The sequence below is a fragment of the Atractosteus spatula genome, chromosome 1, assembly GCF_055471065.1.
Source record: "Atractosteus spatula isolate fAtrSpa1 chromosome 1, fAtrSpa1.hap1, whole genome shotgun sequence".
NCBI lineage: Eukaryota > Metazoa > Chordata > Actinopteri > Semionotiformes > Lepisosteidae > Atractosteus > Atractosteus spatula.
The window spans coordinates 48,641,956-48,669,619 of NC_142706.1; the positions used below are offsets into that span (position 1 = coordinate 48,641,956).

The following is a 27,664-nucleotide window of genomic DNA, read 5'->3' on the forward strand; positions in this document are numbered from 1 at the left end:
ATTGTTTTCTGTGTTACCCCTATCATATAATGGCAAATAATTTCTAAGTCTTTTTTAGGCACTTAACAGAATTCATTCTGACTTATTTAAATACACCCCTGCTTAATGTAAACGCTACTGTTCAAACATTTTAGATATTTTGCATTGTTCTTTGAGCTCCATTTTCTTGTAGGTCCAGACAAATGAGCAAATAAGTATTAGCCAGATTAAACTGAAAGGGGGGATTTCTATATCTCTATTAGTCATCTTCACATTAACAAGCCATATTGGAATACGGAGTAATAGCACAGCCAGCATTCTCACCTTATGATCACCGGCTTGTATTAACAGTAGCATTGAAAAACCATCAAACTTTCCTGCAGAACAGGAACATTGAACAGAACCAACAGGAATGACACACCAATAAGGCTTGTAAATCAACGAATACACACCAACATCTACAACCAATTGATAATTCATATTGGCATGCCTCAGTGGAAAATATTAACTCACATGGGGATCACAATGACCTTTAGCACAAAGGGCCAAATGAGGCCTTTTACCTAAAATGGAATAAGTAATAGGTTTATTCCATGCTGAAAAAAAGAAGAAAGAGAACACAACGTTTCGGCCGTGGAGCCTTCTTCAGGTGTGCATACAGTCAGTTTGTTAATGAGCCCTGAGCAGTTAACTCTTTTCACACCAAAGACATCAAAGGAACACTTCCACCCCAAGAACGAATGCCAAGCTCTGGCTAGAGGAGTTTCATACAGATCCAGCCATTCAAAATGCACGAAGCATAATATACCATTCTGCAAATTGTATACTTCATTACAACGTATGGTAATGCAAAATAGCTTTTTTTTTGGCAAATATCTGATGTGGGATCTGATGTCATGTGGGCTATCACGCGAAATGCCAGGGAACGAATCCCAGGCATTGCCCAGCCCCATGGGGAAAATAAAATTTAATAAATGTAATTTATAAGAGAGAGAGATAAGAGATCACTTTATTGGCCATATACAATTTCTTGTATTAGGAATTTGTCTTTTGTGCATTATATATTGTACTATATTTAATATTTCTATCAATGTTTTATATTACAGTATGTTAAATATTAAATTTTTATTAAAATAAAAATGTAAAAATAAATGTAGGGCTGTTTCAAAAGCAGAATTACTCAGCAGGATATATAAAAATAATCAATAATAATAATTGCTTACACTTCTATAACACTTTTCTGGACACTCCACTCAAAAAGCTTTACAGGTAATGGGCCCCCCCCTCCACCACCACCATTGTGCAGCATCCACCTGGATGATGCAACAACAGCCATAGTGCACCAGAACTGTCTTGACTTGAATTTGAATTTCTCTGTCTCTTTTGCTCTGTAACTGGTACTTGCCCAAATCACAAAGGATCCCCTATAGTCCAAGATTAAATGTAAATTATAGTAACTGTACACAACAGGTGCAAAGCAGAAAACACTGAATGCAATTCCAGTCCATTTCAGGGCACATGGACAAACATGCATTCAGGGGCAACAATTTACGTAGAGAGCACACTTTTTGATAGTGGAAGAAAGCTGAAGCACCTGGAGAAAAAACATGCAGCCAAGGGGACACCATGAAAATTCCACATTGAAGTTGCCCTACACTGGAATAATTATGACCTAGGTTATGTGAGTTAGCAAGACAAACAACCATGCATTCCTATTAATAAACCTAGGTTAGTTAGGTCTTTCCTAACTAAGGAAACCAAACATATTTTAACTAGATGCATAGAGGATTGGGAGCCTTACAGTTGTGAAACCTGAAGAACAAAGATTAATGAGAAAGATAGTGGCTTTATTGTCTATGCAGCTCTGTTTATTTAAAACAATGACTGCCACCTTGATAGACAAAATTTAATTAAAAAGATGGAAAATAACAAAAATATGAAGAAGTATAAATAGATTCAGGGAGCTGTATTGGAAAAATGAAATACGTAATGGAGCTATGGATTTGAGGATTATAGAACCAAATTTATGCCTAAATCTATACCAACAATTTATACCAAAAAATAAACACCTTATTAATGTAGTGAGCTAAACCTTGTAACTAAAACTTGAAGCTTTAATTTTGAAGGCAAATTGAAAATCTTAAAAATGCTCCTATAAATGTATTCTGAAAATAAAATATCAGTTTCTAAATGATTAATCATAAGGTCAGAAACGAGAAAATGTACAGATTTGTTTTCATTGCTAAAGAGGATGTTCTAAATGAGTCTAACTTTGGAATCCAAGCATTAACATGCAAAAGAAAATGAAACAGAAGGGTGTCATTAGAAAACAGCAGAAGCAGTGCTTAGTTGTCAACTCAAACACCACAAAAAACAATAAAAACATAATATCTGTGTTGACTCAAAAACTTGTCAATAGAGAAAAGTTATCCACCTAATTGAAATACTGTGAAAGATTTCTTTGGCTATGCTTAAGATAACTTGGAACTGGAGGGTGAGCATGATGATTAATTTGTTATGGAACATTTAAATTGATCTTTGACTTTGTATAATTAATGTAATGATTGCAAGTTTAATGAATTTCAAAATGTGTCACTGGACAAGTATAGTATAAAAATTTTAAATCAAATGGAAGTATAAATAACTGTTTCATATAAAGAATGGAAATTACCTGATCTGTGTTCGAAACACATCCATTCTTGAAAAAGTAAATGGAATGGAGTGAACATTGAAGTTGTTAAACAGGAAATAATGACTTAAAAACAATAATACAAGCTTTAATGTCCAATAAAAATTTCCATTTGAACCAAGTAATAACAAGCTATGACTGTATATCAGCAAGGCATATTACTTCACTTAGAATTAAGTGTTATTGAGATTTCTAATAATCTATCTTTGCCTTTACTAAGCTGCTTGGGCCTCTGTGTAAATTCAGAGTAATTTGGCTAAGAGGCTCCTTTAATAGGCGACGTCATAAAGTTGTTCAGGTGGGTAGTTGCGTCCGCATGCGTAAGCTGCAAAGATAAAGAGAAGTGCATTATAAGACTGGAAGCAGGAAAGAAATCTTTACACAAAATTTTGCAGAAATTAGAAAGAAGCTAACTACCCACAGTATTGAAGCAGATACTCTAACAACTTTCAAAAAACAGTTGAATGAAAACTCAGATTACCCAGCCACATACGACTAAAAGAGGTACAGTGCCTCGCAAAGTGTTCATCTTTCAATTATATATTTTGTTGTATTACCAATGATGAATGTATTGTTGTATGATGTATTGAATGTATAATGATGATGTATTTTTTAATTTAAAATATTTGTAATCAAAACATACACGCTTCAAACAACAGTTTTATGATGAACGAAGTTTGATGTCAGCAAAAAACTTGTAACAATTCCAGCATCCCGGCACCAGAGGGCACCTGAACTGCTGGTGCCTACCTCATTTACGCAGTGGAGGCGTAGATCAACCAGACTTCGTTAATCAATCCCTGTCCTCTTACATCACCACACCTCCTCTCCCCAGCCTACTTAAACCCTGCTCTCTATTCGAACTTTGCTTAGTATTGGGATTAACCTTGTGAGTTACATACCTTTCCCTCTGTGATAGTCTCCCTGGATCTTCCAGATCCTTCGGTTTTGGATTTTTGGCTTGACTTTTTATTCTTGATTTCTGGATTTTGTCTTATGATTTGTCTCCCTTTCAGCATTTTGACCTTTTGCTAGTCTTTAGACCTCGTCCTTGGAATCCAATGTTTATACTGTTAACGGGTCACTCATGATCTCGTTACCCGCATAGGGTCCATCTTTTTGCAACTACCTGTAGCTGGTCACCAACTTAAGAAAACTGCTTAGAAAATCAAAAACTTATCTTGATTGCATGAGTATTATTCCTCTTGAATGAATACAATTACTGTTACAAGACTTTTTGGATAAGGTACAACGAACAATTGATTGGGAAGTATGGATAGATCGCAATTTACAAGTCTTATCACAGAAAAAGTCAGGACTTTTACTGTTCTCAAGGACATTCGTGTTCTTCTTGTTTAGCCACTTCAGTATAGGTTTGGCTTTATGCTTTGGATCATTTTCTTCCTAAAAGATGAATTTCCATCTGATTTGTGGTATTTAGCAGACTGAAGCAGTATTAACTTAGGGATTTGCCTTTATTTAGCTCCATTAATTTTCCACTCAATCTTGATGGGCTTCCCAGTCCCTACTGGTGTGAAGAATTCCATTAACATAATGCTGCCATCACAATGCTTGACAATAGGGATGTTGACTAGATGATACCCTGCCCTGGATGTGCACCAAATGTAACATCACATTTATAGCAAAAAGTTGCAATTTGGCCTCATAGGAACAGAAAACCTTTTGCCTCCATGTCACTTATCTCCTTTCTCGGCCATTAAGCTCTGTAGCTTTTTCATGATCATCCCTAACCAGTCTGCTCCTTACACATCCTTTTAGTTTGCAGGAGACTTTCATAATTTTTTTAGTATTATTATAATTATACCAATACATTTCTAAAGGATTTTAATTTTTTTCACTAATTATATTTTGTTAGTAATTAATAATAAATTAACCCTCGGTTTAAAATGATACATTATCTGTTTTATCTTGCATATGTTGTGTTATACTTCGCAGTAAGGACAATTTGGACAAATTGTATGGGCAGTGTTTTTTGCTTTCTGTAATTCATTGATAAGAAGTAAGGAAAATCATTCATACATTTGTTTTAGGAGACTGTCATATATTAATTCTGATGAAAAAAAGATGTGCATTTTATACTGTCTATGTAGCTTTCACAAAATGCACCGTGATGGAGGGTGTTCAATCTGTCAAAGCTTGCTAACATCATAAGGCTTCATAGATTTACCCTTTTTAGAGTTGGTGTTTATAGATGCTTTAAAGATATTTGTTCTATCAAACATGTAATTGGTAGAAATGAATCAAACGTTCACGATTATCCATATTTTTTATAAAAGATTAAACGAGTAAATGGAAATAAAACGTGACATTTTTTATTGGATATTGTAGTTGTTTTATGATACCTTAATGACATTTCCAGTTGCATCTATTTTTAGAATATATTTTACAATAATGCAGATGACAATAAATGCATATGATATTATATTTATTCTAATATTTACAGTCCAAAATATTTATGAATAAATAATATTTTTCTCAAACAATATTAACTACAATATTTGGTTCTTAATAAACATTAGTTCAATGTACTGTACACCAAAGGTTACTCGCATTTATTTCCAAGCACAAGAATGTTTATGTTATGTAAATCTGGTAACTGGTAACTCAAGCGTTAAACCACTCTCCCAGAAATAAAGGCATTTTTAAAACCTAGATTTTAGCAGTTATTTATGGTGCGTAATCTCGCCGATTCCATTTGCTGTCATTCATTTACCTTCACAGGATCTAGACTCCAATTGGTCAGCTCTACGCACGTTTGAGATCACGGGATTTCCACATGCCTGGTTCAATCATCTGGTTGGGCAAAGCGGATCTCAAAGTCCGCTAAATACATTTATGATTGGTGAAACCGACTATCCGTCAAAGACTTCGGTTTGTAAGTGGCTGTCTTGTAGTTTCCGCTTCACTGTGCTTGTGTTGGTCTTTCTCCGCCTTCTGTCTAATCTAGATTTGACCACTTCTTCAGCAGTGATTCCTGTAGGTAGTTTTTTTTTACAGTGTTTACTCTTTTTAGGTAGATATGGATGGTTTCGATTTACTTAATGCCCCTCAGACCACCGCTGGGAACGGGGTTGGAGTGGAGGAGGACCCTGCGGCTGCTTTCTTGGCCCAGCAAGAGAGCGAGATAGCGGGGATAGAGAATGACGAGGGGTTCAGCATCCTGGACAGCGGAGAGGTCCCCTCATCAATGAGCAATAACCTGACAGGTGACCTCGGCCAAGACGCAAACGGTGGGAACCTACAATGGCTCGTTTGTTTTCCTCCAAGAACCCCCTCGCTAAACAAAGTGATGCGGTCTTCGGTTAAACTGCAGTTAGTAAATTGCCGAGTTGGAAAATGAGCATGTGCCCTGTGATGAAAATGGTTAGTTATGAGCACACAGCTATTTTTATCGATTCTTTAAATTTAAGGTGAACCGGAAAACTGAAATTCAAGCCACTGGCGTTGGATTGCAACGCTCCGATTAACCTAAACGTTTACTTAACAATAAACAGAATAACTATTTTAATTGGCTTTTCTCTTTCTGTTCTTACACTGCAAACGTTTCTTGTTGTTTATCCTCATTATCGACTCTTAATATATTGTGTCAGTTAATTATATCAATACTACATTCTCATTCTAGGTTTGCTCAATGTGAATATACAGTACTGTTCTTACATCGTTTGGGCTCTGCTGGATGTTACGAACAATACAATACAGCCATTATAGTAAATAGTAACATTAAGCTTTCATTTTAAGCCAGAGAGTAGGTATATTGTAAATGAGAATCTTGTTTTTCTTCATTAACTGTTGCAGAGTGAAAGGGACACTAATCAGTTATACATTAGCTATGCTAAAGTTACCACATATTTTGCAAAATAACACAAAATACTTCGAATGTAACTAAAACACCGTTTGAGCTGCTTTTAAAAGCTTGTAGATGAACATATTGGGATATTTATGTGATTAATCGCAGTTATTAGTATTGAAAAATGCAGATGTAAACCTATCATGGTGGTAAATGTTTAACGAGGACGGCTTTCAAAGTAGTCGTTCTGGATGACTGTTACTAACAGTGTTAGTATGCAGCTTAGCTAGAGTGAGAATGGATTGTTTTACTACATAGTATCATTATTTTAAGTAGAAAAAAAATAACCTCATGATGAATTATGTCTCCTTGGCTTCCATAGAATGACTGTAAAACATTACAGTGACAGAAAAAAAAACAGTAAATGCCACTTGCTTTTTAGTAGTAGCTGTATCCATCCTAAGACCAACATTCTTGTACAGAGTGGAAACATTTTTGCAGACTTGTGGTTGATGTTGGAGCATTGTCAGACATACTGTAACGTGGCTGATAGCAGGCCTGCTTGTAGTGGCAGATTGCTGTATTGGCCTTTGTACCCAACACAAGGTGTGTCACCACTTTTTTTATCCTGTTATATAGGCACTTTTCTCTTACACATGCAGTTTAATTTTAGAATGTTTTAGACAGACTTGTACTTCTGCTTTGGAGACGTGACAGAAGCTGACGGTTGCCTGGAGGGCGTTTGATGTTAAATATGAGTTGAGGGAACAGTCTGCCATGGGCTCAGCCTCTTTGCAGTAAATGTCTGCCATAGTGGCTGTAGCCAATGCAGAGACATTCAAAATAAATGGTGTCAGTTAAATAACCCATTTAATTTGGTAAATTAAATGTTATTTTAATTTATAAGAGCCAATCATTGTCATTATTTAATGTTTACATTTCTGTTTGCGTGGCATACAATGTGAAAGTATTCAGGCAGTGGCTAAAACAATAGAAAAACAGTGCGAAATTGAAGTACATTAATTTCTAAAACCTTTACAAATTAAAAATGTAAAGTTCATGTCATTTGTCAGCATGGTTCAGCAGCATGGGACACTATTCATTGCTTTTTATAGTTGGCTGCAGGTACCAGCTTGCCGTTCTAGCTGCAGTGCAGTTTGTGGTTCAGTGAGATAAGTAGGTTGTAGTGTTGTCTTTATTATTTACCATTCATATGTGAATAAGGCAATGCATTAAAACCACAAGAAAATACCTTTGCTTCCATTCTTTGTTATATTTTTCATGTGTGTCAATGTATGTAAATAGACTTCTGTATATTGCAAAATAGCTGTATATTGTGGAGTCATGGTTTGCCTAAGGGGGGCTTAGATTAACACTTCATGCTGTCGCCTTTTGCAGCACGTGGTGTGGATAAGATCAGGAGTCCTTGTGTGAAGGATAGCAGCTCGTTCCTGGCTCCATCTTAAAGCAAGGTGTTGCCCGTTTTGTACAGGTAGATTAACATAGCCTAAGTCCATTTTTGAGTATCTGTATGTACAGAGTCTTTTTTTTCTTTCCATCAGTCAGTTGTGGTCATCTAGAGCAGGTACTGTATAGTCAAGCCTGGCATTTGCATTCCAGAACTGTACCTCCAATAAATTAATCACTGAATCGATTCCCTGCTGCTTAAGTAACCCCAGTGCAGAAGGCCTCTTCAATAATTATAAGATGTAGCAAAGACTTAACAATAGAATGAAAGTGTAAAGGTTGCCTACAGCTGATCTAGAGGTACAGATTGGCACTTCATACAGATTTTAATTACATCTGTTGGAAGTAATATGTACTATAAACATTTTACCCAGCATAAATTGAGAGCAAATCTTTGTAGAAGTTGGACATTTTGAAAGACTTAACTGTACACAATAAAAAGCCTGTTAAAGGTTTTTAAATATGAATTTAATATTGTAAATTTGTATGTCTTTCAATAAAGAACAGACTCCATTTTGACGGGCCTTGTGTCATAACACTATCTTGGAGTGATAAGCTCCTGCTCTTGATGAGAAGTTAGTTCAGTAGTGCTGACACTTGACAAAAGTGTCATATCACTCGACAAAACCACATATTGTGAATTTGTAAACACTTATATCTGTGTAGACTAGTTACAAATTTTGAAGTATAGTTCTGTAATGGCTGGAAGTAATTATTTCTTTATGCTCTTTAAAATAGTGAGGAAAAACGTTTTTATTATTCTACAGTTTGCAGTTTTGCAAGACAGTTTGTTGAAATTTGTGATATCTTTACTGTTCTGTTGAATCATTTTTTTTCCCTCTGGAATGTAGTGTTAATGATCTGAAGAGTTTATTTTTCTAATGGTTAAATGGAAAAATAAGAAACCAAAATAATCCTTCAATTTTGAATGACCTCTAAATCATAATTTGGATGATGTGGTGAGAAAATGGATGGATGGCTATAATTCATAAATTGAAATAAAAAAGTCAGACCCATATGAAAGGAGATACAGAAACAAATGGTAAATTATTTGGGAAAATAGCCCAGAATACTTTTGTAAATATTCTTAAGAGGAATTCCTGTTTGCTTGGGAGGGTGAGTAAGACAGCCAAAGAAGATTAAGTGTAGTACTGCTCTTCTTCTGAGGCAGAATATATTGAATTTCTTAGGTAAGGTGTCAGAGAGGCGAGAAAAATTCGTAGAGGATCTCTCTGGTGTCTCAACTGGTCTTTAGGTACAATTCCATGTATAACAAAATTAGATAACTATTCAGGGAACTAGACATTGTTTATCATTACAGCATGCTTTATTAATCCTCATTGCCCTCGTGTTTATTTGTTCCATTAAAAGGTTTCAGGTTTCATTGAGAATAGCCAAAAACCAGTTACCTCCCTTCTAGTGTTTGTGCTACCTGATCTTTAAAGTCTAAATTATTAATAATGGGTTGGCCCCCTTCTACATTTAGCAGGTGCTTAGAAATGGAAATCAACTTCAGACTAAAAGATAATGTACAGTAGCTTTATATGCTGGAAGCTGTGGTGGAGATATGTTAAGCATAGTATGTTCTGAAACTGTGTCAACATTAATGACTAATGATGATATGAATTGACTGGGTGTGTTTTTGCTTTCACAATTCAGAATACATTAAAATAATAGAAATTCTATTTATGGCCTAACTTGTTATGTAAAAATTAAATGCAAATGTATTGTAGGAATCCTTTGATAGAAAAATGACTTTGTTGTACAAAGTTTATAGGCAGAAGGACGTAGAAGTCCATACAGGTTTCTCTGTTGAAAGTATCCATGTTGAATATTCTGTTATTAGGTTGTCAGTTGAGTCCTTACAGAAGGTGTGCATATATTGTTTTATTAGATTTTACAAGAATGGGTGAGATACAGTCAATGATTAATCTACAATGACTCAAGTTCAATAAAATTACCATACATTAATAAAACAAGCAGTTCTTTTGTCATTCATGTAAAGGAAAGCTTTCAAGAATGAAGGAAGGGAATGCTAAAAAGTATAAACAACATTAAGAATGTTTTAACATTTCAGTCAGGTGCTCACCAAGAAAGAAATAAACAACATTTTCAGATTGAATACTAAATTTTATGTTCAATAGTATAAGCGTACAAGAAACAGAAGCTCTTACAGGTGCTTGAAGCTCTTAAGAGAAATCTTGAGAGAAAATGTGTATGAAATAGAATGTGGCATAATAAGCTGGTAATTGTTCTGCATAAAATATGAGGATTATCAAACGCTATGTAAGGGGAATTCAGTTGATTTAGGTCAAATTCAAAGCTGGGCAAACACTTTGCAGGTGACATTTAATGTAAACCAATGTTATATTTAGGTAGCAAAAAATGTAATCTGTAAAATAGTAAATAATGAGCTTGAAGAAGTAATGTACAGTATAAAAAAGACTTGTTGACGCATCATTTTCATCTTGTACAATGCTGGGAAACACTATAAAAAGGAAAACGGTTTTGGGACATATAGCTAAAATTGTAGAATTTAAATCAAGTTAAAATTGTTAAATGCACTATCTACTCTATTTAGAATATTATGTACTGTTTTGGTCACCATGATGCAAAATCATATTGGTGAACTGGCAATTGGTTCAGAGAGGAATAAGCAGGTAAATTATTGGCTCAAAGGATGTCCTAGAGTGACATTTTAAAAAATTAAAACTTTGTAGGCTTGAACATAATGTAGAAGTGTACAAGAGGACCTCATCCAATTAAATTCATTTTTAGAAATGCATTTAATCTGAGAACAGGAGGCTCTTTCCAGTGGTTAGGTGGTTATAGAACAATGCAAATATAAAGTGAGTGAGTTTTGTTGTGAGTCATTATTTGTTGGTTGAGCTATCAGTCAAACATTTTGTGATTTATGCTTAATGTTCTTCACTTTGTTGACACTGTTTTTGTTTTGCATTGTGTTTACTGAGACTTAATAATTGTTCTCTGAAAGGAGAAAAGTGTAGAAAAGTTTCTGTGTAGAAAAGTGTGGCAGGTCAGCTGAAACTACTGCTGGAGCCAACTAGAGGTACAGTAGCTTGGGACTGTTGTGCATAAATAAGTTGATATGTGGTGGATTTTGGTTAATTGGTGAAGGGCTGAGAGTCACATTGAGAGTTTAATTTAGACTCCCTTTGTTATATAACGGAATTCATGATGATTGCCGATGACGGGTAGTACAGAGTAGTTTTGGTTGTATCTTGAAGAACTTTGTTAAAAAATTCTCCTTGCACGATATTTGTTGGGTAGTACAGGGTAGTTCTGGATGTATCTTGAAGAACTTTTTAAAAATAAATTCTCCTTGCACAATATTTGTTTTACATTATGGTTTTCCATGTGATCAGGCCTTACGAGCCACCTGCTGAGAGTGAGACTAGCCACACGTTTTTCTGGTGCAAATACTCTATGGGTGTAAAGACCAGACAAACAGGTATACTCAAATATAAAGATTTGGCATTCTGATGCTATTAAGTTTGTCCTAATGTAAAATGTGCTGTTTACCAGCTATTATTCTGGCTGAATTCTCTGCAGGAGATGGCAAAGGAGGATTTCCCTGTCTCTTTCCAGAAGGCTGACAGAAATAGATAAGGCTTAAACCTGCCGTGAGGAACTGGGCAATAGACTAGACTAATCCTTGACGTAAGCAGCAACGGCCTGATCCCTTTGATAGTAGTGCCACAGTGCAGGTTTTGAGAGAGAGATTGTGGAGGAGGGGGTGTGATGAAGTATCCTGGAAAGATGGTAGTTTCTTGTGTACTGTTTTTAAGAATATATTTCTACTGAAATTAGTGCTTGAATAGGTTACTTCTTTGGCTGTAGAAACTAAAACCCATGATCCTGTCGAGTCACCAATTGTTGTATTTACAGATCGGATCATATCATCATATTGGATACTGTGTTTTGTGTGTTATTGTAGGGGGCTTAGTAATGCACTCTACTGTGAAGGGTAAAATGCACAAATGTTGTCTGTATTAAAGCATTACTTAAACGAGGAGTGGCAAGTTTACTTAAATTAAGGATAAATATTTGTTCTACCTGCTTCACTATTTCATGTAATCCAGTTTGCTTTTGTAATCATGTTCTGAAGATGAGACACAATTCAGAGATTATGTGGATGTTTTTGCAGTAGTCCATAGAATATATTAAATTTCTTATTTGCCATACACATTGCTCAATAAGGGCTTCTTTTTATGGCATGAAAGTCTCATTTCCCATGGCTGCAAAAGTGTATGACTTCACACTGCATATCAATCTGGATGTTTATGTAACATGATATACATTTTAGCAAATGTTGGCACTTCTACATGCAACATTCTTACAAAGTACAGTATGTCAACTTAATTTAAAAATATCTGTTTTCTTTAGATGCTGTGGACGGAGCAATAAATGGGGAATTCTATCAGGTATGTTTCTTGAGCAGTCGTTAACTTTTAGGTAAGGTGAGTTCTCAAAATACAGCCCAGCTACAGCAGAGGTCTCATGTACCTGGGACATCTTAATACCTTGGTCTTATGATTGATGAATGAGGTAAGCCACCTTGAATGTTTTTCCATCTATCCATTTTCTGACCGCTTTATACAATACAGCGTTGTAAGGAGACCTGAGCTTATCCCGGTACTCAATGGGCTTGAGGTGGGGTACACCCTGGACGGGACACAAGTCTATTATAGGGCACAGACACAGACAGGCACACTCTCAAAACAATTTTCCCAGAAGCTAATTATAATACAAGTGTGCTTTTGGACTCTGGGAGGAACACCCCATGAAAACCCATGTGATCATGAGGAGACTATACCACGCAGACAACACTCCATAACACTCCAAGTCCAGAATTGAACCTGAGACCCTAGCGCTGTGAGGCAGCAATGGTAACTACTGTGCCACCATGCTGCCCTTTAATGCGTTTTTTTTACTTCTGTCCTCTGGTTGGTAAGATGGGTGGTGTCAGGATGTACAAAGTTTTTAGTATGCTTTGATTCATCTATTGGATTGGATTCATTCATAGAAACAGTAGTTAGACTTAAGACTGTCGACAATTTTGACAATTGCTTTATAGTGCCCTTCTTGAGACGTTTTGTTTTACAGTCTGATTTTATGCTGGAGATTTTTTTTTATTATACAACACTGCAGCTAGCCTCTCTGTCATCTTTCAGATAATGACCAGTGTGCAAGGGTTTATATGACTGAGATTCGAACTCCAGTGATGTGAACATCACTGTGTGAGAGAGGATGTCTGTTTCAAAAGGGAATTTTCATTTTTTCTTGTTGCAGGCTATCAGTTACACTGACACTGACTGTTTTCAATTCAGTTCAAGCTTCATTATTCCACTGAGGGAAATTTGGTTTATGGCAGGGACCAACACAAACATACAACAAAAACACACAAATATCATCAATGAAGAATACAGTACAACAAGAGATGATGGTTATTTTGCATTGAGAGTGAGATGAGATACAGAGTGGATGAAAGATGTCCTGAGTCCATTTCCATTACACCTGGGCACACAGAAGAAGGGAGTAGTGAGAATTCACAGAGGAGGGGGTGAGCCAGACACTCCATAAAGCTCTTGACATTCTATACATCCCTCTAAGAGGGCAGTCGGGTTTATTTAATTTATTTAATTATTTAATTACAGTAGGTTGGAGGGGTGTTGCATCTTTTTCTGAAATAAATGACCGGTTTCTTTGTTTTTAAAATATTTTAAATCAAAACAGAACCCAACACACCTTGTAGAAGATCATTTAGAATGGGCTCATGATGATTTTCTGGATCTTAATTAGGTGACCGAAGAAGTGTCATCAGCAAACTTAATGAGATGTCTTTGTGTTTACTCTTACAATAGTCAAAGAAGTCTAGAACCCATTTTATCACATTACTGTTTCATTTGAAATTCTTCATGGGTTTCTTTGCTGGCAAGAGTGATCATACTTTATTGAAAGCAGAGGAAACATCAACATAAGATTCTTAAAAATGTTTCTCATCAAGGCGCTGCTAGACCATGTATATCAGTATGAGCCTTGCATTATCCACTCTCCTCTTTTCTCTGTCTCCACTCTCCTCTTTATTTCTAAACTGCAGGGTGTCAATAAGGTTCTGTGTGCTCTTTACAATGCGTAGCTTCACTGTTCACTTCAGAATTTTCATTCGGAGAGATGTCAGAGCAACTGGCCTGTAGCTATTACTCCCACTTGGCCTGGCAGTTTTGGGATGCGAACAGTTGATTTCTTTCACAGAGTGGGGGTGAATTTGTAAGTTTAAGGGCATCTGAAACAGCAGACTAAAAATGTCACAGCTGATCTGCACAAGATTGCAGAACTCTACTGCACATTACCTAGACCTGTATTCTCCCTTACTTTAATCTTGTTAAACTACCTCTGCTGTGTCAAACTAAATAAACGTAGATATTTCAGATACTGGTGAGTCATCTCTGGTAACTGAGGTGGTTGTGGGTTGTGATTTAAAACTGGTATAAAACACATTTAAATCATTAAATGGATCAGCCAGCGGTTACTTATTAATTGGCCTTAGCCATGGTATACTCTGTTTTTCCCCTGTACTGATCCTTAGTTTTCCTGATCTCTTGACCTCATTCCACACTACCCTCCTTAAGTCTGTGTCCCCTTGGGAAAAAAAAATCTTTTGGTAGGAATAATTGAGTCTGCATAGAACAGTACTTAATCTGACACTACTTCAACAAGTTCATGAATGTTTTTCCCAGTTGAACCACTATCCAGGGCTGTAGAAGGTCTTGAGGACACAGATCATTTCCCTTCCAAAACTTTTGTAAGAGAGGTAGTTTGGTATTGTGCTAGAGATAAACCTGCAAAATTTGAAGAAGTTGGATTGTTGGATCAAAATCTCAAAATCCTTTATCCTGGGAATAGACTGAGGTGTTATGTATAGCGGGGGGAAGGACTTCAGCCCTTGTAAATAAAACAAAACAGTGATTCTGCAGCCCTGCTGCTATTTGTGCTATTCTCACTGCCAGACATCTCACATCTATCTCAGTTTCTTCTGATCAGTCTGTATTATTTTTAGTAGTCAGGGGCAGCACGGTCGTGCAGTGGTTAGCATTGTTGAATTCTAGACTTGGGGTGCTATCTGCTTGGAGTTTCTATGCTCTCCCTGTGTTTGTGTGGGTTTCCCCTGAGTGCCCTGGTTTCTTCCCACAGCACCAAAATATACTGGTTGGTTTCTGGGAAAAGTGGTCCTAGGTGTGAGAGTGTCTGTGTCTGTGTGTCTGCCCTCCTATGGATTGGTGTCTTGTCCAGGGTGTGACCTGCTGGGTGCCCATTGTTTGCCAGGATAGGCCCTGGCTCCCCCGCGACCCTGAATTGGAAGAATTGGTGGGAAAAGTGATGTTTGGAAAGCAGTTGTGCTTTCATTACTGGTTGACCTAAAACATTAAGTGTCAGAATTTCTTTTAATAATCCTGTATTTGTAGTTCAAATTGTTTAATGTTCTAATGTGGCCAGTTGGTAAATCATCTTTATAAATGACTAGTAGTAGCACATTTTCACACAATAACTTATGAGAATGTTTAGTAAGAAATTAATCAAACTATTTAAATGGGGTGAGTGCTGAAACTGGGATGATGTAATTAGTAGCCGGGGGATCTGTAATAAGACCACTAATCATCTTAATTTATATAAATTCTAACAATTCTAGTATATTTAGGCACCTAGTGAAGCTTATAAATAATACCACAAGAAGGATTGAGAAATTTTGACTGGGCAAACACCTGATAAAAAAACCCCTCAAGAAAGCATTAAAAAGGCAAATCATGTTGGAATACAGAGTTAATGTAACTCAAGGGATGCGATATTAAAATTGTACTATTTACTAGCAAGGCCTCATTTATAATATTATGTATAATTGTGGTCACCAAAATATAAGAATGACACTGCTTCTTTGTAATCCTCTCCGATGTGAGCAACAAGATAACCTCCTGGGTCCAAATGACTGTCCTACACTGACATGCTATTTAGTTAGAAAAGAGAATACAATAAGACTACAATAGTACCCGTTTCAAATATTCAGAATCCTCAAACGCATTGACTAAGTTAAGCCAGTGTAATTCTTTACAGTCAATAGTGAATTGGATATTGGAGGGCAAGTGGAAATACTTTACAAAAAGGATTGTATAAACCTGGTTGCCCATCCATTTTGTTTGCTTTTTTCAATCCACATAGATAAGGTTATGCCATAGGTAAAGATTGTTACCAACACCATGGTTTCTTGTTTTTACCCTCTCTATTCATTCAGATATGGGAATTGATTGTTACTTCGTTTGACACAATGCAGAACTACTGAGTAACAGCTCCAACCACAAGTATGGACTTTTACTTTTCGGTTCTTGTAAATTTACAAGCCATTAATTATTAAAGGACAATTTGTTTTAAATTGTCATCCTTGTATATATAGAGGATGCGTGAAGAAGATAAAATTTTGTTAAATTATTGATTTATAAACTTTTATATTGATCACAGGATTTTGCTTTAAAGTCTCCACAGTTATAATGGAGCTACTTGTTTGAAATTGGTGCCTACAGCTCTACTGACAGGGCAGCTCTGTGTGTGCTGGTGATGATGTGTTCTGGCCTCCTCAGTCACTAAATTTGAACCCATTCTGTCTTGTGCGGACGTAAACAATGCTTTTTAAAAAATGCAGAAACACAAGACATCTGCAGTGTTGGCAATCTAATTTTTCTTCTCCGTGGGTTATAAACTCAGTAGCTGCCTAAAGACGTTTGGATAGTAGCTGCTGGAAGAGGCAGTTGCTAGCTTGTAAAGGTAGTAGGCGTTCAACTCAGCCAGGTATCTTAGTTTACAATGATAATTTTTAGATATCATTAAGACATCATTATTTAAGTAACTGATTTGACAGAAAAAATGGTAGAGGGTGACATCATAATGGAGGAGTACTGCAATCTCTATTTTCTGTACTTTACAATGCAGATAACCAAACTTTGTAACTATTGTTATTAGCAAAGGATTCGTTGTAGGTTGTTTTTCAGGGTTATCAGCAGGGGAGGCCAACTCTTTGTTTCTAAGAGAAACTGCCTGATGTTGCTTTGTCATTATTTGTGTTTTGACAGAATGCATAATCATCAGAATTCTGTCCCATTAACTATACTGTCATGTGCGACTTCTATTGTTATTGTTACCCCAAAGCTTGTTGGTATATCGGCATGCCATATATACCCTGGGCATACTAAAGTTGTTATGGTATTTCCAATTTTTAGTTGTATATATAATTATATTGCATTATTATATATGCATTAAAGGTCACTTTTGTCCACAAGCTGAGTAAAGGTGTTCAGTGGATCGGAGTGCAGTTGATGGGCTGGGAGACCTGTGTAGAAATACTGGATTTTTCTTGTTGGCAATTCGTCTTCACATGTTCACAAAAGAGGAGAGTTCGGGATTCTGTTGCTGTCATTTCTGAGGTTATCTTGCTGTAGCTGTGTGTTTTGTCTCGCAGGCTAATTGTTGTTTTCCCTGGTGCAGGAGAGCAACGGTTCCTCAGATGCATATGCAGCCATATCTCAGGTAGACCGTCTGCAGTCGGAGCCTGAGAGTCTTCGCAAATGGAGAGAGGAGCAACTGGAACGCCTGGAGGTTCTTGGTGAGTGATGGTAGTGTTGGTTCAAATATTGTGTTCTCCCCTTTAAATATGCAATATAACTAATACCCATTGGATATTTTTTCCTATTAATCTTAATTGTGTGTGAGTTCTCTATATAAAAGCTACTGCACATACCTCAACAGCTATGCCAAAATCCACCATTTTAAGCCTATAGCTATAAGACCACATTAGCTATAAGTATACTTCTTTTTCCCCTTTTTCTTAGTTTAATTGCTTTTTTTGTTTTGTCCTTCTGTTATGTCTTTGCAGTGGTTATACTTTTCACTTCTGATTAGAACTAGAAATAGATTTCAGTTTGTACCAATTATTGTCTTTAATTTATTCTGCCCTTTGTGCTTCACAAAATCATACTGAGTCATTAGGGGTGTCTGATAATGTAACTTGAATACTGTAGTGACAAGGCAGGCTCCACACACACCCAGTACACCAGTATATAAGTGGGAGTTTTTCACCTGTAAAGTATGTAGCTACTGCATTGTTTACCCTGCAGGCCATTTTCTAATTTCTACAAGACAACTTTGACAAAAGTAAATCGCCTTTCACAGTAAAATGTTACTTAGCTGCCATCTATGCATGACATTCCAAGTCACCCTTATCCTACACAGGTGTTGAGGGAAGTTTTTGATCTTGAAATAAAAGAATCTGGTTTATTGGCAAAATATGCTTTACTATACTATATTCTATGACCAATATGCATCTGTTTGTTTATTGAAACAGTTTTAAGGCAAAATCTGTTACAAAAGTCAGGTATCGGCACCCCAGATCAGACTGCTGTGGGCTACATGAAGTGAACAACATTACTGTTGGGAACCTTTTACTCCGTTAACTCGAAGCATGTGGAAGTTAGGATTTGACATGCATGTCGTGTCATACAATTGGAAGTCCAAGTATTATAATTCACAGAAGGAGAAATCTCATTATCAGCTACCACAGTAGTGCTTATGATTGGAAATTTGGATCTGTGTATAATAATTTCAGAAAGTAACTTTTGATTTTTTGTTTTTTTCACATTTCTTGGTGGTGGGAGGTTCACAGGAGAAAGAATAGCAATAGGTTTTGTGACAGTGAGTCATTTTCTCGCTTTTTAAGAGAGAGAGTTGGATTGTGACAGAACAGGGGGGCCAGCCGACAAGCAGTAAACATGTATATGGATTGTGTTGCTGCAGCAGCGTTGGGGGCGGTGGGTGATAAACAGGATTTTTTAAACTTTGAAAAAGTACCATAAAAAGTAGCTTAGGATTTGGGTGTTTGCCATTGGCATCATTAGTATTTTTGTACTGTTTAACTATAACCAAGTTTGGTTTCCAAATTAAAAAAAATATATTTTCATTGTTCTTAAACAAAAGGTAGCAAATTTTCTAGATCAGATTCAACACTTCTTTTTTTGTGTTGCATTCCTATGTACAGTACAGCCTTGAATCAGGTAATTTATAATGTGCAGTTTTTTATGTGTCATTGGACATTGTCTTGTTACAGTTTGCTGACAAATGTAATCCTGTTGCAAGTGAGAGTTCAGATACAAGAAGTGAAGATTGGAGAAATACATTTATAAACCATGTTCTGGAGGATATAAAAAGTATGGAAAAAACAATGGCTTATCACTAAAGCTTAAGTCATTAAAGATGGTTTTACAAATCTCAGGTGTAAAGTATATTGTCAATAATATTTAGCTGCCTGCCGGACCTAACAATACTGATTTTTTTGTAAATGACAATGACTGTACTGCATTTATCTCTCTGGTGTGAGTTTTGCAGCACATGCAATCTGTTGTCCAAATGCATCATGCTTTATTTCAAATAACCTCCACTTTACCTGAGATATTGTAAATGCTTATTTTATATATATATAAAGCATTTTATATAAAATCATTTGCTTATTTACAACCTTAAGCTGTGGATAACTATATTGTATTTTATTCTCTGGGACACTTTGAAATGAGATGGTGAATTTAAAACTCCATTTAAAAACAGACAGTAATTTGTGAATTCAGCTTGATATCTTTCCTAAATTAAGTTCTGTTGTGTAGTTAAACTCTGACAGTGACTTTCTTTCTAATATAAAATCTAATTACAAAAAATCCAAAACAAAGATCAGCCTTTAATGTGGTCCTAATGATGGCAGAAATTATTAACATCTGCTGAGTAGCGCACACTTACCCTTACTCCTACTTGAGCCTGATATTAATTTAAAATTATTTTGCTATTTTAAATGGAAAATAAAAAATAATTTTTATTTGAACTTTAATTTGATTACTTTGACCTTTGTGTTCTAGCCAACTTTGTAATCATGTGGGAATAATGGTCATAGTTTGCATGTTTTTAGAAAAAGTTCCAACACTTTTAAAAACATGAATATTTAAATTCTATTCACTTTCTCGTTACTATTTCTCTGTTGTGAAGTTAAACACCAGTAGATAATTTAGGAAGGGAAGGCTAGATGATAACTGATATTTTACAGGAATTTATTGTTGGTGTATTCCAAAAATTAATTTTGTTAAAATTGGGAGAATGATTTCTGGAAAATATGGAAACAGAGTCTCCTCTCCTGAGTGTTTTTGAGTGTGGTACTCCTTTGTGCAATTTTTTTTCATGTCAGTATACAGACAATTAAAATATACTTGGATGGTTATAGAATTGTTTCCTTTCCATATGCAGTTCATATGTAAGTGTTATCGTGACTTTGGCATGTTGATGTGAGTTCAGCCTCTCCTCCCCTTCACAGATGCAAATTCCCGTAAGCAGGAGGCAGAGTGGAAAGAGAAGGCAAAGGTGGAGCTGGAAGAGTGGTATACGAGACAGGATGAGCAGCTGGAGAAAACAAAAGTCAACAACAGGTAACATGTTGCATTCTGTTTCTGAGTATCCAAGAGTGAACAGTGTCACAGGGAACAGTATATCACTGATTATTCCACACTTTTTTATATTTGAATACAAAAATACTTTCTACATAAGAAACTGCTTTATTGAACTTAGGATAGTTTTTGTAGCTGTTGACAAAACAGATAAATCATATAGTGTGTATTTCAGTTTACAGAAGGTTGGCATGAGTAAGTAGGCTACAAAGTTTAAAAGAAAACCTGCTTGTTTTGGAACAATACATGACACTGGAAGAATATGAGAGGTGGGGTTAACTTAACACTATATGAATGTGAGCTCTGCTGCTTGTAATTGATAATATCTACACAACATGGGAGAAGGAATGTCTGTCTTGTTAATCAGTGACATTTCAGTACATTCCTTGCATAGAGTTCATATTAGGGAGCCATGATGAATAGGTTTACTTTCATTCTCATGAAGAGCTCAGCTGAGTACAGCTTACACACATTTTATGATAAGAGAAACCTATTAGTATTGCATTTTCAGTTCGAGTTGTATTTTTTTCCCTATATGATTATATTGTGATTGACATCCTTCTCTGTATGCATCTATTGGTTAGACATTTTCAAGAGTTTCTTATTCTGTGGTATCTACTAGTGAAAAACATCTTTGGCTACATTTTCCCTCTTTTTGCAACAACTTTGCAACAGGATTGCAATGCCTTTCAATTTTGGTTGAGAACTCGGATACTGTTTCTAGATAACAACTCAGGTTCACAGCTGTTAGAGGCTAAATTCCATACTGTACAGTATGTGTATAACTTACGTTTAGCTCCCTTTGATCTTTATATTTCCTTGAATGATGTAAGTCAGAATTTTCCAGATTCATACACATGTTTTTATTCTCCTTTTTACTGCCTTCTCTTTTCTCTCCTGCTTGCTGCTTTCCTCTTGGACTTCTTACTGTCTAGGGTGCTGGATGAAGCTTTCTACAAACAACCCTTCGCTGACCTGATTGGTTATGTGTATGTTGCTAAAACTAACATATTATCGTTTCTTTCACTAGAATCTCCTTGTTTCCTTTCTTTTCTTTATCTTTTTTTTAATATAACACTGATTATAGATTTGTGAGAGGGTGGTAAGTACTTAGGTACTTAGTAGGTGAGCCTAGTGAGCAATGTCTATACAGTAGTAATGTCACAAAATTAGCCTTGTTCAATACAAATATCAAGTTTTCCCTTTGCATTTTTTCACATGCAGTCAGACAGATCAGAAATTCCAGGTTTAAAAATGGAAAAATTATGTTCTAATGAGATTCCATAACATCTGATTGAGAGATCAAAGTAGAAATACTTGCTTATGGTAAATCATTTATTAGTTTGATTAAGGGATTTTACGGTATTAAATTGGACAGTAAGATCATTGTCCAAAATAATATTACATCATTGCTAGTATACCAAGTTAGTAAATGAGTAGTAATAAGTAAATATTTCAAAAATATACCATTGAATGTGAAATGCAACTTTTTCAAGTACTTTGACTTCCAGGTCGTGATGTTTTATTTTGCATTGTATTTTCCCATTCTACTTTTAAATATGTATTTTATTTCAAGTACATTATTTGAAATGTCTACATGTCATAAAAAAAACAACTTTAATTTTGTTTATCATATTTCTCTTCTTTTTTTTTACTAAAATGTTTACTATAAATGTATCATTTTATAACCGAAAAACTGTACCTACACATAGTAATGAATATCAGCAATGAGTAAAACGCAGCCTGCAGCTGCTGAGCAATTCTCTTGCGTACTGAAATGTAGCAGTGAGCTGCATGCCCACGATCAAGTGTTGACCTTACTCGTATGTGTTTGTGCAGCAGTGCTCTACCTCAATTGTTTTTAAATATGAACCTCAGAAGAACGAATATAAAATTTAAAGCAACTGTGTATCCTGGATTAAATTAATGTTAATCGGGTTAAAAAAGAACTAATAAGTATATAATGTTAAAATATGAAGTTTAAATCAATCTTACAGAGGAGAGTTTTGCAGTGATGTTTGTCATAGGGACTGTCATTAATGGGGTTTGCCCATTTTCTAAAACTTTATAAGTTCTTCTTAAGTATATTTTATGAACAAGATAACCTCAGGAAATATAATACAAACAATTATACAGGAAAAAGCACTTCTCTAATTTTTGCCAGTTTGTGTCCCACCCCTTTCCCCAGCTCTGCCTTTCTTCTCCCAGGACTGCTTTGTCCTCATGGGCAGGCTGTCCGCCTTTATCCAAGTGGGCCGAACTTTTCCTAGGAGATATGTCTCATGCAATTTAAGAAAGAGCAGTAGTGCACGCCTGCTTTTTTCAAATGGCTAGAGCCACATTCAAGCATATCCCACACTGCATTAGTTTTACTGCGTACGTAAGGATAATCAAATATTTTAGTACCTGCTGTATTTGTTTTTGGTTTTCAAGATATGTTTTTGTTGTTTTCTAGGGAGTGTAAATTTACAATGTTAATTCACTTAGGTCTAGTGAGTATAAACTGTACACCAAATACACTAAATAGCATTTCTCTTTTTCACATAATCCCTAAATTCTAGTTCACTTGACTTTGGATATACAGTTGCTTCAAATGTTACATAATGTTACATAAGAAAGCACAAGTGCTTATGCGTGTTGTACAGAAGGAACTAGTTTGCTGTAGATAAGATTTTTTTTTCTGCGTGACTTGCTTATTATTTTTGTAGCCCTCCTGTCTCCTCTATTGCATTTGAATAGATTATAAGATCAGTTTTCAAATCACATGCCTCGTTAGACTACTTCAAAAAACTATTAAAAATCTCCTTAAATTTACAATAGGCTTTATACTAAAACAAAGCAGGGCTAACAAAATGCCTAGGGGCAGATTGTGAAGGCTGCAAGCTAAGCTCATTAGAACACTCCAAAGATGACAGTTTGGAAGTGCATGCTTTGCTTATGTCATCTGCATAAAGCTCATTTTATTTCATTCCTCTATATCTGACTTATGATCTGTTTCTCCCTGTTCTTTTTCTATGCACCTTTAAGCACACACATTAACCATCCTTGCTACCGCCTAGACCAGTTAAGTAAATAAAAGCATTGTTAATGCTGTATTAACTGATTGCTGCTTTTTTCTACTGCTTACATTTTAAGCTAAAGACCCGTTTGTGATTAAAGTGTTGGTGCAGTAGTTCACTTCATCTTGTGCATACCTGTAGTATGATGTGACAAGTGAAACTTCACCAGCTTCTCATTTCCATTTGCTGTTTGTGTATTGTGTAATAGTGCAAGGGAGTTTTAAAGCTTCGACTGCAAGAAGTGTGTCAGTGGGATGGGATCTGGTTTCATTCAGAACTGAACTTTTTCAAGGAATCAAGATTTTCAAACAAAAAGATTCTCATACTGTGTTATTTCTTATATGAACCACGCCCATATTCCAATGTTTTGTGAAAATGCAGTCATGGGTCAATGCTAGTTATAAGTGAATTCCTGTATCCAGGACACAGTACGTGTTCAGGACCTTGTACTATATTCGTACTGTAAGTTATAATGACAGTTTGGCAACAATTGTACGTACTTTACACAGATTAGGCTATATATGAGACCCACTGTATGTGTAAAACACAGTATAGGGAATCTTCTTGGGATATGAAGAGGCTGAATTAAATGTTTAATAAGTAGTAAAGATATATTTACAGATAGATTTAGTAGTACATTAGGACAGTCATCATTTTCACAGCATTGAGGAGAGGCTACTTTCTTTTAGAAATTTAGAATTGCCAGTTTTATATTACCCACCCAATATGGAACTGTTACTTCTACCTTTACAATTTGTCTCACAGAGTGGATGCCTGTGTCCACATGGGGAAGAATGAGCAAGTGTTGACAGGGCCTTCTGAACTGTCCCTGGATTGAGCCATTCATCCTTTGACATGTTATAATTTCTGAAACACTTACCCGAGTTTCAGCATCAACTGGAGGATTGGTGTGCCTCTTTGACATCACTGCAATGCAGCTACTGCCTGAGATGTTGCAGGGGTTTCAGTGAGAGCAAGAAAAGAGAGCCCTGCCTACCCACACCAGGATCACTGAGTCAGTTGTGTGGGGAGTCATCTAGTGACATGACACAGGCTTGCACTTGCTGGAACATACACTTTTTATTGCAGTTGGAGTGAGTGCCTTTGCTTGTGAAGCCTCACACACCTTTCAGGTTGATTTTATGCAGAAAAAAGACATTTAAAATAAGCTACAGAAGTGATTTTCCATATCCTTATATTCTAATAATTGTGCTCATTTTAAATTAATGGCAAATCCTAAGTTTACAGTGTTGATAATAATAATGCCATTTGTAATTCTCACAACAGGCTAGTTAAAACAATCTTGCTAACCAGTGTTTTAGTAATAAACCCCAGGGCTAAAAGTCCATCAGGGCTCTCCCTAGAGCAGTTGACGTACTAACATATTGACTACTGCCAACATAATCTAAAAATTAGAAAATGTTACAGGCATTTGCTGTTTATAAATGTTTTTTCTTAAACAAAACCTTGTGAGCCACCTGATTTTGAAAAGTATGAAAATCATTTTTGTTTAAAATCTTGTTCACTTACAACTATTTGCTTGAGTAGACTGGATTCATGGTCTGAGGTTTTTCTTAAGTGTAACGAACACTCAAATGCAGCTCATATTCCAATGATTTGAAAACCATGAATGCATTAAGATCTGAAAATAAAATCTTCAGAAGTGCTTTGCCCCTAAAGCTATTCTTTAAACTGCTTGCCTTCCTATCATTGCAGCCAGCATGGCGAGCTTGGCTAGTAAGATTTTAAGGCTAAATTTCCATAGGGTGATACCTTTCTTGGGGAAAATAAAATGCGAACAGAGTATTTAAGCTGATCATCTGTTCGGTGTATAAAAAGCAAGTAAAGTATTTACAACTCATTATTTGTGAGGTGAATTATTTTTTTATCTGTCTTCTCCTTTCTTAAGCTTAGAAATATTGCAGGGAGGGTAGCATTTAAACCCTGCTTGTTGTAAGAAGAAAACATTGATAATTAAATGTGAGTCAGAAAAGGGCATGGTCACGCTTAGTGTCATGACAGTGTTTTATAGAAAGAGGTATGTTATTGTGAGTTGTGCTTGTTGTAAGATAGTTTAGCGTATTTTATTCAGAATTCAAACTTAATGTCAGAAAATATGTTCAACTTCCTTGTTCATTATTTATTTGTGGGTGGGGGCATGTATCAAATTGTACTGAATAGTCATCTGTTATTTGTGTGAGTGTAGTTGGACTGTATTTTATTTGTTGAGAACAAAGACTAAAAATCGTACATTTCCCCTTCAGCAAACTATAGAAGCAGAGAAGCTTTATAGTTTCAGAAATGCTTTTGGTTTTCTTTTTGCTTGGGATAACTACTGCTGTCTTAAAAGGTACAAAATCTGTAATGTTTTTGGCCATTCTAATATTTCTTTTTAGTTTTTCCATATTGCAAGTGCTATAATATATTGTCATGTCTTGTCTTCAGTCTTAGAGTGTATCTGCTTTAGCCTATTTGTACATTAGATGTATTTTTTTAGAAACAGGACAATTATTTACATAGGCATTTATTGTAATGATTAAAGGCTGTGTAAGGAGCATTTTTGGATCTTGTGAACAGTCATACATTAATTGAATTATCCTGAAATTATTCTACAGGTACTTTGTCTTCCGAGAAAAGAAAGCTACAGGTTACAGTTATAGAATAAGCATACTATTATCCTAGAACCTTCTTCCAGAATGCTGTAATCTCATGCTATTGATGTTAAATTACAGGTAACTCAGTGGAGGTCAAGGCAGTATATGAGGGTTTTCTGCAAGTAATAAATGACACTGCTAGTGTAATTGCTTTATAGTTAAAAGTCATTGTTACACTCTATTTAAAAGGTGATAGCATCCTATATGGGAATGAAAACCCACTTATGCAAGATCACCATAATCTGTATTCCACCTGGCATTGTCCAGTGTCCTTTTGTGTGTTCTAAAACTGAAGACAAATCGGTTAAAAAACAAATAAACGAATGTTTGGATTAATTGGATGAGTTTAACCAGGTTATACATGTATATTTCAAACTCAAGGTTTGCAGGAGGGGAAAAGCCTAGATATATCGACTGAGATTCTTAATTCGTTGCAACTGACTGTAGCTGTCTAATTTCAGAGCGACCGAAGAGGCCCTTGTATCGGATATGGATGAAAACAACCCAGGCACCGACTGGGAGCGTGTGGCTCGACTCTGTGACTTCAACCCCAAGTCCAGCAAGCAGTCCAAAGATGTCTCTCGCATGCGGTCTGTTCTCATCTCCCTAAAGCAATCACCACTGGTGCACTGATGTCACTAAGCACAAACAACACTAGCACCACCACTACAACTGTTAGTATAGCAATAGTTTAAGTTCTGAACTCAGAGAAACTGGCTACAGTAAATTAATGAATCCCCTTTCAATTATGTATAAAAAATCATTTTATCTTATTTTATCATTCTTTTTTGAGGACCAAACTTAATTGTGTGCTCTGTCATTAGAGTTGATTTGTGTTTTGTGATTTTAGAATCTATGCATTTCCCTTTGAATTTTCCCATGAATAAAGTAAATGTATTGAAATGAGTGTGTTCTTGTGTGCTTGTGCACATATAATCAGGACTTGTGATGTAACTCCATTGTTGCTTTGTGTCTTGTTTTTGATTTAACTATGAACTAGTATTAAAAGTGTGTGGAACCCTGCTTGGTGTGATTATATTGTAAATCTTTAATGCATTTGAATTCCTAGATTTGCTTAAATAGAACAAGTACAGAACAAGTAAAAAAAGGTTTTTATTGCAAATGGTTTAAATGTTGGTATGGATGATTGCTTCACAACAGTGCAATCAAGAAATCGCATTTCTTTACTGTTACAACCTGGATTAAAATAACTTTAACCCAGCCTTCGATTGCAAATTCCAAATGTATCCCTGGCTGGTGGATTTCTATATGCAAAAGCACAATGGAAAGCTACTCTTACTTAATTGTGCTTGGAGTTAGTGAAAGGCAGGTACTGTACATCTGTCTTTTTTTGTCATTTGACAACTGTTCTTTAAATATTGTGGTAGCAATGCTATCTTCTGGTGGGGGAAAAATGCAGAAATATATTTTTTTGCCCTCCTCATTAAAGTGGGGGCAGTTTATTG

The 27,664-nt window shown here is 35.8% G+C and overlaps 1 protein-coding gene across 2 annotated transcripts; it reads left to right on the plus strand.

Annotated features, from left to right (window-relative positions):
- The first annotated feature begins 5,553 nt into the window (after window positions 1-5,553).
- clta (clathrin, light chain A) lies at window positions 5,554-27,221 on the plus strand. Of its 2 annotated transcripts, XM_088911317.1 has the most exons (7): window positions 5,554-5,919; window positions 12,351-12,388; window positions 17,496-17,613; window positions 20,356-20,467; window positions 21,421-21,474; window positions 23,513-23,548; window positions 26,660-27,221. In XM_088911317.1, the coding sequence occupies exons 1-7, from the start codon at window positions 5,709-5,711 to the stop codon at window positions 26,829-26,831; spliced, it is 741 nt and encodes a 246-aa protein (XP_088767443.1). In that variant the 5' UTR covers window positions 5,554-5,708; the 3' UTR covers window positions 26,832-27,221. The 2 variants fall into 2 exon arrangements, with proteins under 2 accessions (XP_088767443.1, XP_088767452.1); XM_088911326.1 differs by lacking the exons at window positions 21,421-21,474; window positions 23,513-23,548 and having other exon boundaries at window positions 5,603-5,919.
- Window positions 27,222-27,664: the final 443 nt, after the last annotated feature.